The 14838-nt window shown below is 38.7% G+C and overlaps 1 protein-coding gene across 1 annotated transcript; it reads right to left on the reverse strand.

The window, feature by feature from the left end:
- Window positions 1-6210: 6210 nt before the first annotated feature.
- On the reverse strand, window positions 6211-9436 carry LOC127455182 (cytochrome P450 1B1). The gene has a single exon (XM_051722855.1). The coding sequence runs from the start codon at window positions 9146-9148 to the stop codon at window positions 7568-7570; it is 1581 nt and encodes a 526-aa protein (XP_051578815.1). The 5' UTR covers window positions 9149-9436; the 3' UTR covers window positions 6211-7567.
- Between the last annotated feature and the right edge of the window lie 5402 nt (window positions 9437-14838).

Below are 14838 nucleotides of genomic sequence, written 5' to 3' on the forward strand. Positions count from 1 at the left end.
CACGGGGCAGAGAAGACAGAGTTCTGGGCTGCGGCCACTGAACAGGGTTCAGGAGGGAGCGGATCAGGGGGCGGAGCCGTGGGAGACTCGATGAATGAAGGTGGAGCCATGGGAGGCTTGAGGGGCGGAGCCATGGGAGGCTCAATGAAGGAAGTCTCCAAGACCAAGAGCTCGGAGACCACTGGAGCCATAGTGACCCCCCCAGAACAATTCCTCTAGGGCTGGAGCTGGCTCTGGGACGGACGAGGCTTGCAATGCTGGCTCTGGGATGGACGAGGCTTCAAGAACTAGCTCATTGACTGTGGCAGGCGTGGGCGTTTGCTCGGTGACCGTGGCAGGTGTGGTCTCTGAGGTGAAGGCCATGACGGGGATTCAGGCATGGCAGCCATGACAGGGGGACTCAGGCATGAAATTCACTGTAGAAATACTGGCATCCTCTATAGCTCCTACAGTGAAATTTGATCCAATCAGCAATAGCGCAAAATCCATGAATTGTGCCAGGGACCATACAATTTGGCCTTGAGGCATAAGAGACTTGATTGGCTTGTTAAGTCCAAAGTGAAAAATGTCTTTAAGAGCCACCTCTTTAAAGTCCACCTCATTAGCCAAATCACAAAATTCCATAACATAATTTTCCAGGGGATGATTTCCCTGCGTAACCGCATGAGTGCAACTGCTGGGTTCGTTTTTTCTAGACGAGTATTCTGTAAGGTTGTAGGCAGGCAAACAGGAGCAAGATGAAGACAAGATGATGTGAAGAACCCAAGTGCAGTTTATTTACAAGATGTGGAAATCCAAAACATGTAACAAAATATAAAGACTAGACTTAACTTGACTACAACTTGAATAAACTTTGAAATGAAACCATGAACGAGAACATGAAAAGAGAGCTATGAATAAGAACATGAACCAATAACAAGACAAGACTAATAAACAAAGGAACCAATAAGAACAAAACACATGAAACATTGCGGGAACAGGATAATCACATGAGAGGAACAGGAAACATGGCAACTAAACTTTCAAAATAAAAGACATGAAATCAAAACATGATCAAAAACAAATTTAAGCATGACACCCATCCTCTGCTTCCTCCTTGTCCACATATAGATCCTTGTTAAACCAGGGTAGGGTTGCACCAGCTGTGCGTAAGTTCTCATGTAAGTTGGGACGTAAAGTTCACACTAAGGGCTTAGTAACTACTAGTTAGTTTGTAACTGAGTCAGTGCTTAATATGGTTGCACCACCTGTTCTTAAGACAAGACTTAACTAGTAGGTCGTAAGCTCTCTTTAAAGTAATGCGTAGTCGCATAGTATGACGTTTAGCTGTATTTATCCAATAAACAGCCTTCAAATTTGTTCACAGAAGTGTTAAAAAGCTGTGAACTTCAATTTGATCTTGTTAAAAGTATTTTTTCTCTCTCTCATAAATGTAAAAGTGTGTATGTCGAAAGGACTGAAGCCTGTCATGCAAAACATGAGCTCACTGATGCCATAAAATATCAGTCTGCTTTTTGATTCCAACCGTTACTCCTGGTCGGAGGCTTCCGTAAATATTTAGTTTATACGTAAGGTTAAGTCCTACCTAAGTTTAATGCCCATTTACGCCACAATTAGGCTAAGTTGTATCTTACGTATAGCTGATGCAACTGGCCCCAGGAACTGCACATTTTGGATGTCTTCCTTGTAGAACACACCTGATTCTACTTATTAGGTCATTAGGAGAGACACCTGAAATGGGCGTCTGTCAAACTAAAGGAGGGATCCAAAATGTGCAGTGTTGTGGTATTTCCGTGGATTTACATTTTCCTTGTGAACATTCACATGGTCTTGGAAAATGTTTAATGAAGGACCAGTTCCAAGAAACTCCTTCTGTTAAGAAACCCCTTATATTGTAAGTCTATTGTCAATAATGGGTTTCTTGCACCAGTGCTCATATATTTAAAGATTTATCATCAGTTTTGAACTAGAACATAGCCAGACTTGTGATTCTATTGTGTTATAAAAATATGTTATACAAAGAAATTACTGATCACTTTCCAACACATTTGGGCTGGTCAATTTTTCTTTATAGCTTTAATTTGGACTTTTGGACAACAAATACCCAAGTGTCTTCTTTTAACCCTTTCACACCAAAATATGACCATGCTTTATTTTTACTCAGAAAACTTTTACTTGATGGTAATGTTTCAGTAGTTATTTCTAGTGTCCATTGACAATGTCAATTGCTTCTGTCTCTTTATGTAATCTCAGACTGACTCGATGTTCAGTGAGGGACTCTGTGGGGGCCATGACATCTGTTGCAGGGCTCCCTGTTCTTCTATCTATTTAGACTGTCTCAATTGCTTCTGTCTCTTTATGTAATCTCATACTGACTCGATGTTCAGTGATGGGACTCTGTGGAGGCCATGCCATCTGTTGCAGGGCTCCCTGTTCTTCTATCTATTTAATATGTCTCAATTGCTTCTGTCTCTTTATGTAATCTCAGACTGACTCGATGTTCAGTGAGGGACTCTGTGGAGGCCATGCCATCTGTTGCAGGGCTCCCTGTTCTTCTATCTATTTAATATGTCTCAATTGCTTCTGTCTCTTTATGTAATCTCAGACTGACTCGATGTTCAGTGGGGGACTCTGTGGGGGCCATGACATCTGTTGCAGGGCTCCCTGTTCTTCTATCTATTGAATCTGTCTCAATTGCTTCTGTCTCTTTATGTAATCTCAGACTGACTCGATGTTCAGTGAGGGACTCTGTGGGGGCCATGACATCTGTTGCAGGGCTCCCTGTTCTTCTATCTATTTAGACTGTCTCAATTGCTTCTGTCTCTTTATGTAATCTCAGACTGACTCGATGTTCAGTGGGGGGCTCTGTGGGGCAGGGCTCCCTGTTCTTCTATCTATTTAATCTGTCTCAATTGCTTCTGTCTCTTTATGTAATCTCAGACAGACTCGATGTTCAGTGGGGGACTCTGTGGGGGCCATGCCATCTGTTGCAGGGTTCCCTGTTCTTCTATCTATTTAGACTGTCTCAATTGCTTCTGTCTCTTTATGTAATCTCAGACTGACTCGATGTTCAGTGGGGGACTCTGTGGGGGCCATGCCATCTGTTGCAGGGCTCCCTGTTCTTCTATCTATTTAGACTGTCTCAATTGCTTCTGTCTCTTTATGTAATCTCAGACTGACTCGATGTTCAGTGGGGGGCTCTGTGGGGGCCATGCCATCTGTTGCAGGGCTCCCTGTTCTTCTATCTGTTTAGACTGTCTCAGTTGCTTCTGTCTCTTTATGTAATCTCAGACTGACTCGATGTTCAGTGGGGGACTCTGTGTGGCCCATGCCATCTGTTGCAGGGCTCCCTGTTCTTCTATTCTAATCTTTTCTATTTGCAAAAGTAATGTTTGGGAGTCTAACATTTATATTTCCTATTGACACACTAAAGCTGAAGATATAAATAATCATGTTAAGACAAATGAATAAATGTAAATGAATAAATGTACAAATGCTTTTGTGAAATATCTTATGTGCCTAAGACTTTTGCACAGTACTGTGTGTATATATATATATATATATATATATATATATATATATATATATATATATATATATATATATATATATATTAGTGTTGGGTTCGAGTCCACCTTAGTCGAATCCGAGTTCAAAAGGGGCCGGACTTGAGTCGGACTCAGGACCGAGTCCATTACAGGCCGAGTCCGAGTCGAGTGAATCTGTTCATGAATCTGAATTAAAATTGTAACCGTAAACTCAACATCAATATTTTAAGCTTATTTTAATCTTTACAAATAAGAAAAACAGTTTGTCAATATAAATGCAACAAAAACACCTCTGTTGCATTTCATATTCACATGTTATGATTAGTATCCTGCTGAACAAACTTCAAAGTGGTTTCAGAAATAAAGTATATGCTTTATGTGTATGAAGACAAAACTGTCCTTCAACACACTTCTTATTGAGATCTGTTGACTTTATCAATTATTTGTTGCTTTTTCCCCTCCACTCAAACATAGACTAAAGAAAGTGAAAGCTGCGTTAGTTATTATTATTTCACATTTAATTTAGTTTTTATCTCTACTTCATTTTCAATTTGTCCATTCAATTTAGTTTAGTTTTATCTAAAATTATGAGTGAAATAATTACATGTAATGTAATGAATTAAATACATTTAATGTGTTTAATACATTTAGTAAATGGTAATATTAAAACATTTAATAATGCCCATAAAATTAAACAGAAAATAAAAACTACACACTTTTCAGTCCTCCTGATGTGTCCAGGTGTAGCCTATTCCCTAAAGTCAAGATCATACTCACCTTGAGCTGACATTTCATTCTTTTCACATTATATTTAGTATGGATAATAGGTGAATAGAGACTTCTCCCCTCACTTGTGTTCTTCATTGTATTTTCTGACTTCTTTGCCATTGAAACGCAAGTGCCAGCTTTACAGGTAACGAGGTTGTGCTTCAAATATGTGACGGACTGAGTTGTACAATTTCCATCATGGTCTATTTCATCTGTCATATTAGTTTAAATATCCCTTATATGCAGCATATTTGATTTTGTCTCGATATAGTCAACATTTTCAGTTAGAAATGGCTTTGTGTAGTAATGTGAGTCTGATAAAACGTGTTGGAGAACGTACTTTTTAAAGTGTACTTACGTTATTGATGTTTCTGGATGAGAGCGGCAGAGCACGTGTGGCAATCTCTTTCCCGCACACACATACAGCAAAAGTACTTTGAAAGAGTGCACTGCTGCTCTCAGCCAGAATAATCACACGTAAGGACATATACACATGAAAACTGATGCACAGTATCAAATTCACAGAATGTATGATAGTACTAACTGTAGAGGGCACATCATTATGAAGACAAAGCCAAATCCTGGACATTTGAAATCCCGGCCAGACGCTTTTTTCAGGTCTGAAATAGAGGACATGTCTGGGAAAAAGAGGACGTATGGTCACCCTATTTACGTTATTTGTTTGCTTGTTTGTTTGTCACTGCATCATAAATGTAATGTTTAATGTGTTTGTTCATGTGTTTCATGTCATGTGGTCCCCTGGTCATGGGATTTCATGTTTCCCTCCATGTTCATGTGTCTTGTTTTCATTGGTTTATTGTCTTGTTACCTTGTTATCATTTCTGTCTTGTCATTGGTTAACTTGTTTGTCTTGTTACCCTTGTCCATGTATTTAAGCCTCATGTTTGCCATTGTCCATGGTCAGGTATTGTTTGTTTGTGTAACGTCGTGTTATTTATATATGCGAAGTTCATAGTCAAGTCATGTTAAGTCAAGTTCATGTTTATGTTTTGTTCAAGTCAAGTTTAGTTAAGATCATGTTTTTGTTTTGTTCACGTTTGGAGTTATGGTTTTTTGGATATCACATTTGTAAATAAAACTGCACTTGGGTTCATCACACATCATCGTCTCTTCGCCTACATTACAACAAATGCCATGGACTCTGCCAAAAATCCAGAGTCCGAAAGGCTCGAGTCTGTGTAAAAATGAGTCCATGACAAGTCCAAGTCCATTAAAACTGGACTCGTTACTCAGACTCGAGTGCCCCAACTCTATCAGACTAAAATATCAGACTAAATCTGGAAAAATATGATCATAGAGAGAGATAATACTATGCCATCTTTATTCTGCACATAATAATATTTGTAAGATAATTTAAGATAATGATCAAAAAGAGATAATTTGTATTATTTGTCTTGCTGTAATGTGCTGTAATGGCTAATTAAGCCATAAAACCCTTTAGAATGGATTGTCAAACATCATGAACAACCTCTAATTGTTGGCATGTCATTGTGAAATCCACAACATGATGCCAACTGAATAATAGCTAAATAAAGTCACTAGAGGAATTCAGTCTGTCGGTACACATTGTGTATTTACCATGAGCTGTAGTTATAGTAATGATGGTTATATAAATGTAAAAATGGTGGTTTTGCAGAAATAGCCTAGAAACTGAATGCAAACAGAGAAATCATGCCAATAAAACGAGCAATAATAGACAATATATGCATGAATTAGGACAGATGCAGACAATTGCGATTATATAACAGTGATTAAATGCCTAGCTGTGGTTTATGGTCAGAGTTAAGTGAATATGTTAGAATAAACAGTATACTGTATAGCTAATTCTTATAGAATGCGAATAATTTTTGTCATAACAGACAGAGACTGCAAGTGGTTTTAAAACAGCATTTTATTTATTCCAGATGTAGCTTATTTTCCATGAGTAAAATGAAAACATAAATTTAAACCAATGACTGGACATGAAAAAAAAAAATCTATTGTTATGTATAAATTCCTGAAAACATATACTTTATTACAGTTAGCTTGTAAAATATTCAGTGTAAACGTAATGTATGAAATGCAATATAGAAACATATATTTTGGGATTAGCTCTGATTTAGTCTGATGGTTTTCTACATGATATAAAGAGCTTTTTTTTTTACATGAGGAGGGATGAGTGATATGCTGAGCAATAGGACACACTCGGATGCCTTTGACATACTTCATAGTTACAGCAAGGCGTTTATTGCACATTGACTGGCTAAAATTAGATTTACGATAATTAATAACTATCAAGTGACCCTTAAAACCCATAAGATACAATTTTATACAGAATATACTTTTTTAAAGAGAGAGAAAAAAAAAATTGTGTAATAGGTATAAATATTTGCTTAATACTTAAAATACCTGAAGTACATTATCAGACTGTATACAGCTGATTGCAAGCATAATTAAATTCACTGCCATACAAAATCTGAATTAAAATGAGTCATAGCTAGAAAGATAGAAAGAAAGAGAAACTCCATGCAGCTCTACAAACAGCTGTTGCACATTAACATGACTCAATATCCACAAACAAATATTATATAATAGTAATTGATGCGTCTACAGTGACATTGGCTTAGTGTTTGACCATGAGCATTTTATATTGAAGTCTTGCTGAAATGCTTGGAGGTTATTTAATACACACAAGAAAACAAAATATAGCTGGTAATCTTTAAAGTAAAGGTTCACCCAGAAATGAAAATTTGGTCATTTACGTATCCTCATATCGTACTAAACTTTCTTTCTTCTGTGGAACACAAATAAGATGCTAGGCAGAAAGGTAGCCTCAGTCACCATTCACTTTTATTGCATCATACAGTGAAATTGAATGGTGAATGAGGCTAACATTCTTCCAAACATTATGTTTTGTGTTCCACTGAGGCAAGAAAGTCCCACTGGTTTGAGAGTCAGTAAATGATTGCAAAATTGTCATTTTTGGTGAACTATCCCTTTAAAGATAGATTAAGTCAATTGAAGATTATCTCACTTGTCAAATACCTGACAACATATTCTATGGATGTGATTAAATCTGTTGATTCAATCATTGTAAACATATAAAATGTTTGAATATCTGTTAAATATTAAATATGCATTCAGTGCAGCTTTACACTCATGGTTATGTGGAATACATTTGCATTATTTTCAGTCTTTGCTGGTCTTAAGTCACAAAATGAGCATGATGGTGAGTAACTGATGATTTTTACTCATGCTGGTGAAACCAAGCCAAAGAGTTTACCTCTGAGTTTAGCTGAGATTATGTAATGGAGAGGCTTCAGTGTTAAACCATACGAGCAGCCCATGGAGAGATGTTCAGACGGGTTGCTCTCAAACGAGCATTGATGCAACAGGATTGCGGAGAACAGAAAAACCTCCACCTTGGCAATCTGGTCACCAATGCACCTTCTCTTACCTGTTGAGAAGATCATGACACTGTTGGTGAGGTCTTTATCCAGGGCTCCGTTTTCATCCAAGAACCTTGACGGGTTGAAGATATGAGGGTCTTGCCACTTTTGAGGGTCATGGTTGACGGACCACTGGTTGATGAACACCACAGTGTCTTTGGGGATGTGGAGTCCTTCGATGGTCACGTCTGAAGTGGTGGAGTGAGGAATGGTGACCGGGACGAAGCTGGTGTAGCGCATGGTTTCGTAGATGAATGCGTCCAGGTAAGCCAGTTTGCTTCTGTCTTCTATTGAAGGGAGTCTATCACGCCCGACAACTTTATCAATCTGCTCTTGAAGTTTGGTCTGCATTGATGGATATTTGACTAAAAGCAAAAATATCCATTGCATTGCCGTAGATATGGTGTCTTGTCCTGCGCCGATGAGATCGGTGACTGTGCCTTCTACAAAGTCTTTCGTCAGCGAGCTGTCTTTGCCATGCTCGATCACACCAATGAAGGCATCGCTCATGTCACGGGTGATGCCGGGGTTGTACGTGTCCCGGTGCTGCACAACTTTGTCTTTCACGTAAGCAAAAAACTCCTCATTGATAATCTTAAAGTTCTGATAGACGCTCCTTACTGGATTGGGGAAAGATTGCAGCCAAGGCATGACATCAACCAAACTACCAGCTCCGACGGTTTCTCCAAACTTATCCACTCGGCCCAAGAGTGTCCTGAATTCCGGATCATCATGGCCGTAGCGTTTCCCAAAGCACAGCGCGCAAATGACATTAGCAGCGGCGACTGTGAATTCATGGGACGGATTGAAGTATCGTCCATCTGTGCTGAGCCGGAGGAACATCTGCACCAGGTCCATGGCTTCTCCTACAACGTGTTGCTCAAACTCTCTTTTGGTTTGGCTGTTTGCAGACGAGAATGCCCTCAGAGTGGACTGGGCAACTTTCCGGTGAACTTTCCACTGTTTGCTGTAGTTGCTGAACGTCATGCTGCGACCCCCGGAAATCATCTGAAAAGATGCGAAATTTGGCCGCCCGGCGAATTCCCTGCCGTGTTGAATGAGCGCTTGCTGGATGGCAGAGTCTCCGTTCAGCACCACGATGTCACTGCTGCCAAGTCTGATTTGGTAGACGTTGCCGTACTTCTTGGCCAACTTGGAAAAGGTAATGTGTGGCATTTGTCCCAGCTGCATGGCATTCCCCACCAAAGGCCAGGCGAACGGTCCGGGCAGTCGCCTCTTGAATGTGAGATTCCTGATCCACAAACAGGCCTCGAGGAAGAAGAGGATGATGAAGGATGCTATCAGAGCTGGCTGGACCTGTCCACTCCATTCTCTGATGATACTGCTGCCCTTCATTCCAAACTCGGCATCAGTCAGCGCCATTCTTCTGAAGTGTCTTCTAACAAGAATATGAAACGCCTTTTCTGCTCAAATGATGTTCATGAGCTATTTGCACTCAGTTGATTTGGAAACTCAATGGAGAAAAAGACAAAATCCATTTAAAGTAATCATAAAATTTTTTCTCCTGGCAAAAATCAACATGCAAACTCTCCTGCTGCCATTTCAGATCTTTAGAGTTTTCAGTCAGTCCGCATGCATTGAGTTTGGTGTTTGCTATTCTGCTTTAACTTTTCCAGGTGAAGCTCTCAGGCTTCTCTGCACTTGGTTTGTTGGACCAGTGTCTTTTATATATGTTTGGAACACAGGGGGCCGGACCCAATGATGTTCACTCACTCCTCCCATTATGGAAGCCACTGAGACTGTTAGATGATCTTTGAGAGTCTCAGAGCTGTAGCCAAAAACAAGGAGCCAACTGCGCAACTGGTTCTGTTCACATGGACTGAATGCAACTCACTGAAAATCTTGTGTAGAATATTTCTTTTGTTTGCATATGCTCTGTTCTGGGTATTTTGGGCAATCAGTGTGGACCTGCAAAGAATCACTTTACAAAAATCGTACGGTTTGTGTCCATTTATTCGTATGCATTTGTGATTATTATCAATTAATTATAGAGTTATGTGAATATTGTATTCTACTTTGTAGCTATAAACTTTCAAATGGACTAATGCATCATAAGTTATGTTACTGCATTGCTATTGGACATTATTTTAGTGGCAATGAATCACTTTACCAAAAAACATGCTTGTTGTGTCAATATTTGTATGCATTTTCGATTATTATGAGTTAAGCAATTTATTTGTATTCTGCGTTTTAGAAATAAACATTCAAATAAACTAAAGCATAAGTTGTGTTACTGCAATGCATTTGAACATTGTTTTTGAGGCAAAAAAAAAACAAAAAAAACAAATGTGCAGTTTATGTCCGAATGTTTGTATGCATTTGTGATTATTATCAATTATTATATATAATGAGTTATGTGATTATTTGTATTCTGCATTGTAGTATTAAACTCTCAAAGACTAATGCATCATAAGTTTTGATACTGCATTAAATGTAAGCATTATTTTGAGGCAAAGAATCACTTTACCTAAAAAATTGTCTGATTATTCGTATTATGCATCTGCAATTTATCATGTGTTATGCAATTTTTCATTTTCTGCTTAATTTGAGCATTATGCACAATTTGACTTGTGCGCAGTTTTATTTCTAGTCATTGCATACTAAACCAAAGTATGCATAACACAATTCAAGGAAATCATTGGAAACTTTAGTTCTGTTCTGAATAGCACAGAATTACAGAATTTAATTACTGTATTTTTTTTAAGCGTGATGCAAACATCGAAAGCACCACAGACTTTAAACAGTAATCCTGCAGATTGTTTTGCAGAACTACATTATCCCTAATATATATAAAAAATGCATGCATGCATGGAGTTCTGCAACATGACTAGACACTGAAATTCCACGTTATCCCAAGTGAACATTTGCAAAACTGCATTCTTTTCTAAAGTCACATTTTTACACTAAATATTCCAGTAATGCATTCTATATCATCACATCATCATGAGTTACCTAAACTATAAAATATTAATTTGGTAAGTAGACTTAAGAAATTGAATGCAAGCTTTTAAAATCTGAAGCACAAATCTGAAAATGTCAATTTCAGGTTGTCAAAAAAATAAAATAAAAAAATGACCGTATTCTTTAGCGCAAGTAGATGATTCATCATTGAATTGTGCTGGTCCATATATCACACAAAGTGATCAAAATATTCTTTCATATCCTTAAAGCATATTTTATTAAGTCATAAGTCAAGTACAAGCAGTTTATTTCTGTACGGATGTCAACATTGTACAGCAGAAGGAAATCTGCTCACGTTTCGATGGATCATTGTGTTCTAGAATGAACTGGGGTCTCTGATCTCATCGCAAAATGTGCCAGGGTCTCTTTCGGCTATTTCCCCTTACAATTTCAGGATAAATTTCGACATGTGTTTCTGAACATGCAAACAATGAGAGGCATGCTTTGTCTTCATAGTGTGCACTAAAGCAAAACCTCTTTCAGAATACGCTCAAGGAAACACTTCATTTGTATGTAAATCTCACATAATCTCAAAGTGTCATTTGTTTGAAAGTATCATGACATAATTCTAGTCTTTTGGCATGTAATATGCAGTGATGTAGCTGTACTCATCTGGTGGGTGTTCTCATGGTAGTTAATTTGTATCTTATCAAAGAGAGATTAATTCTTTGAAATCTGAGTAGTGTTGATCAAATTAAGATTGCAATCTATAGAAATTTGAGTTCTTGATCTAAAATACTTCTCTTGTGAATGTCAGGCAGGAAATGAGTGTTTCTTTTTTTCCTCATTAGAGGGAGTTTATTTTTGCAGGAGTTAATGACTGTAATTGCAGCTCTACAGCATTTGTGCAGTCACAGAGACAGTAGCAAGTACTTTTATACTCTCCTGCATGTAAAACAGCTCTAAACTGAGATGTGTTTCCCTGTGAAGAGGGAAAAAGGAACTGCCAGATACAATCAGATCCAATCGGCCTGGATTTAAAGAGCTCAACTGGTTTTGATTCTCAGGAGAACATTTTTCACAGAAATACTATTAGATTTCATTCTGCACTGTCCAAGCGTGCAAACTGTGGGTGTAATGTATGTTAATAAAGTGCCACAAAGTGCAATTCGCAAGTGTCATTGCACTTAGACGTTTCAATACCAGTGAATGCACTTAGCTGCATAGAGAGCTATAGGATGCTCCCTTGCTCCCTATTTAGTGAATGACTTAACCTCCAGTGTGCTGTCTGTCTGCACTGGTCTCAGAACAGTTTGAAATGCACCTTATTTTCATCCTAACTCCATATAAAGCCTCTGAAAGACACATTTTCCAGTTTTTGTATGAACACATTGATTCTCAATATGATAATGCACAGCGCCCATAGAAAATCACAAAAATCAATGCCATGGTGTTTGGTCACGTGACTCCGTGTGTCAGAAGTTTAACTCTTAAATGACTCCTTAGAGTGTCCTGAACAGTATGCAATGGGTTTAAATGAATTTAAATTATGCGTTGCGTATAGCAAATCCAAAATAGCGAGTCCTCACATGAGGCCGAGGTGTTGCACGAAGTTATAGGAATAGTTCTCCCAAAAATGACAATTCTCTCATTATTCACTTACCCTGATGCCATCCCAGATGTGTATGACTGTCTTTCTACAACAGAACACAAATGAAGATTTTTAGAAGAAGATAGAGCTCTGTCAGGTCCTTATAATGCAAGTACAAGGGTGCCAGAACTTTGACGGTCCAAAAGTCACATTTAGGCAGCATAAAAGTAATCCACACGACTCTAGTTGTTCAATAAATGTCTTCTGAAGTGAATCGATAGTTTATGTAAGAAACAAGTTAATAATTATAATGTTTTTAAACGTTTTTGCATATAAAAGGTGTCACTGTCATTGAAATATGCCTTGAATGTAAGTCCATATTTCTATTCTTCTAATTAATTTCATACAGTCCATTTACACTACCAACTTCTTATTAATGTGCTGTTTTTGTTTATATCACTGGTGCTTGAGCGAATGGACCATATAATAGGATGCAAACAGTGCCGGAGACAATGCCGAATTAAATTGAAATTGACCGAGCCAATTAGAGCTTTGCACACACAATTTCACCAAACCCACTTGCGCCTAGACTCAGTGCATGCTTGCACAAAAATACCAAAACATCATGGCCATTCCCACTGACTTTGCGCTTATAACTTATGGCAGAGCCATAATATAGTTTTATATTTTTCCATCATTTTTTATGTGATTACGTCATTCACAATGCTTCACGGGATTGTAGTTCATTCCCTTATTAAAGACGTGAAGTACACAGTCTTGTATCTTTGTATTTCTGTCTGATTTTACTTTTTCATTATAACATCAAAAATTGAGGATGCTCCTATCAAAGTTCTACAATGCCAAAAATACATTAAACCTAAAAATAAGGAAACCTCGAAAGAGCTTATCATGCTTGTCTTTTCCTTATAGGAGAATCATCTGGAATCCTGTGACACTCTATATACACACACACGCATATGGTCTCGCACGTGAGCGTCTGCACTAATAAGAGCCAGCTTTGCGGTGAGCTTGTGTTGCGTGAGGCTGGCATGTTTGCCTGCGATTATTCTGTTTAACCTGGCTGTGAAAGGATGGCCGTGACCCCGGGCCGACTCTGAGGGGGGCGTCGGGTCGCAAAGGTCAAGGACTTGGCAGCACTGAGCGTGTGGACACAGGTCTCGTGGTGGACAGGGGCTGATCCTGGTCTGGAGCTAATCACTGTTTACTACCCTCATTTCCACTTTTCAGTGAGCTACTGTCACGCACGGCCCCGGGAGGGAGGGTTGAGGGTGGGCATTTGGAAACCCAGGGGTCCGACGGGCTGTTTAGGAGCCGGTGGGTTTCAGGCGATGAGGATGAGCTCAAACTAACTTAAGAAATGTGAATGTAGATCCAACAGCAGCAGTGAGCCAGAACTGTAAACTACTGCAGTGCCAGAAAATTACACTATTAAGTAAACAAAATAATAGTTCATGACTCACCCTTGTGCCATCTTGACCATGTTAGGAGTAGCTGGAGTTTAACATCAGTGACATGATGCTGATTCAATTCTTGGGATTTTTGCGCCAAAGAATCTGAACTATTTAAAGTAGATTTCTGCATTTTTCTAAAGGTAATGTGGTGTTTGCCTGTACAAAACTCACTGACACAATGCTAGAGTGTTGAGGTTGGTCTACAGTCTGATCTCATGAAAATTACAGGACTGGTGACATTTTTGCAAAAAAATTAATACAGTAAATAGTAATAATTTCCGCGGCAGTTCCAAGGTGAAATGTCCACTGTGTGGCGCTAAAAGCAAGTTAAACACCTTCCTACCCTATACCTAAACCTGTGAGATGAAAAACACAACCACGTCATTTTGTGGTGCTTCTAGGACACTTTCGCCGCAAGTGTCTCTTGTGCTCTTCAGGACTCGTACTGTTCAGTTGAGCTACCACACAATTTGATCTCACTTGAACAAGCTTGTAAATGTTGTTGTGTAATGCAAACATTAAAATGAGTCATGCACTATAGTAAAAGTGTAGGGCCCACCTACCTGTGTCCGTGGACAATGACGCTTTCTGCCTGTCAGTCATTTTGGACGTTCTCATTGTCTGTGAATTATTGAGGCATAATGCCATTTTTATGACATGTTGTTCATAACAGTTGTCAGTTGAGGGCGCTGTTTTGCAGCTGTTGTTTTTATCAACCGTTTCTGAATGGTGTCGGTCTCAATAAAGCTCATTTGGTATCTTTGGAGTGTGGGGTTTTGGAAAGAGGGGGCATGGCTAATTCAACGGCTTATAGCACCTTTAACATCACGTGTGCTATGTATGTGTATTAATGATAAAGTACAGACCACTTTTTTCACTGTGAAGTGCATAGCACATGCAGACTATATATTTAGACAATTAAATCATAGCCTTTTGTGGTTTAAGAAGCACATTAGCCCACATAGTGAACTGCTTTTACAGAGGTGAGAGTTGATACCTTCAAAAACATCCAACAAAACGCCAAAATAAAAGCCCCATTCAGCTAGACGTGTAAAATAAAATAAAAATGAGACAGAAATATATTACTT

The sequence above is a fragment of the Myxocyprinus asiaticus genome, chromosome 17 (assembly GCF_019703515.2).
Source record: "Myxocyprinus asiaticus isolate MX2 ecotype Aquarium Trade chromosome 17, UBuf_Myxa_2, whole genome shotgun sequence".
In the NCBI taxonomy this organism is placed as follows: domain Eukaryota; kingdom Metazoa; phylum Chordata; class Actinopteri; order Cypriniformes; family Catostomidae; genus Myxocyprinus; species Myxocyprinus asiaticus.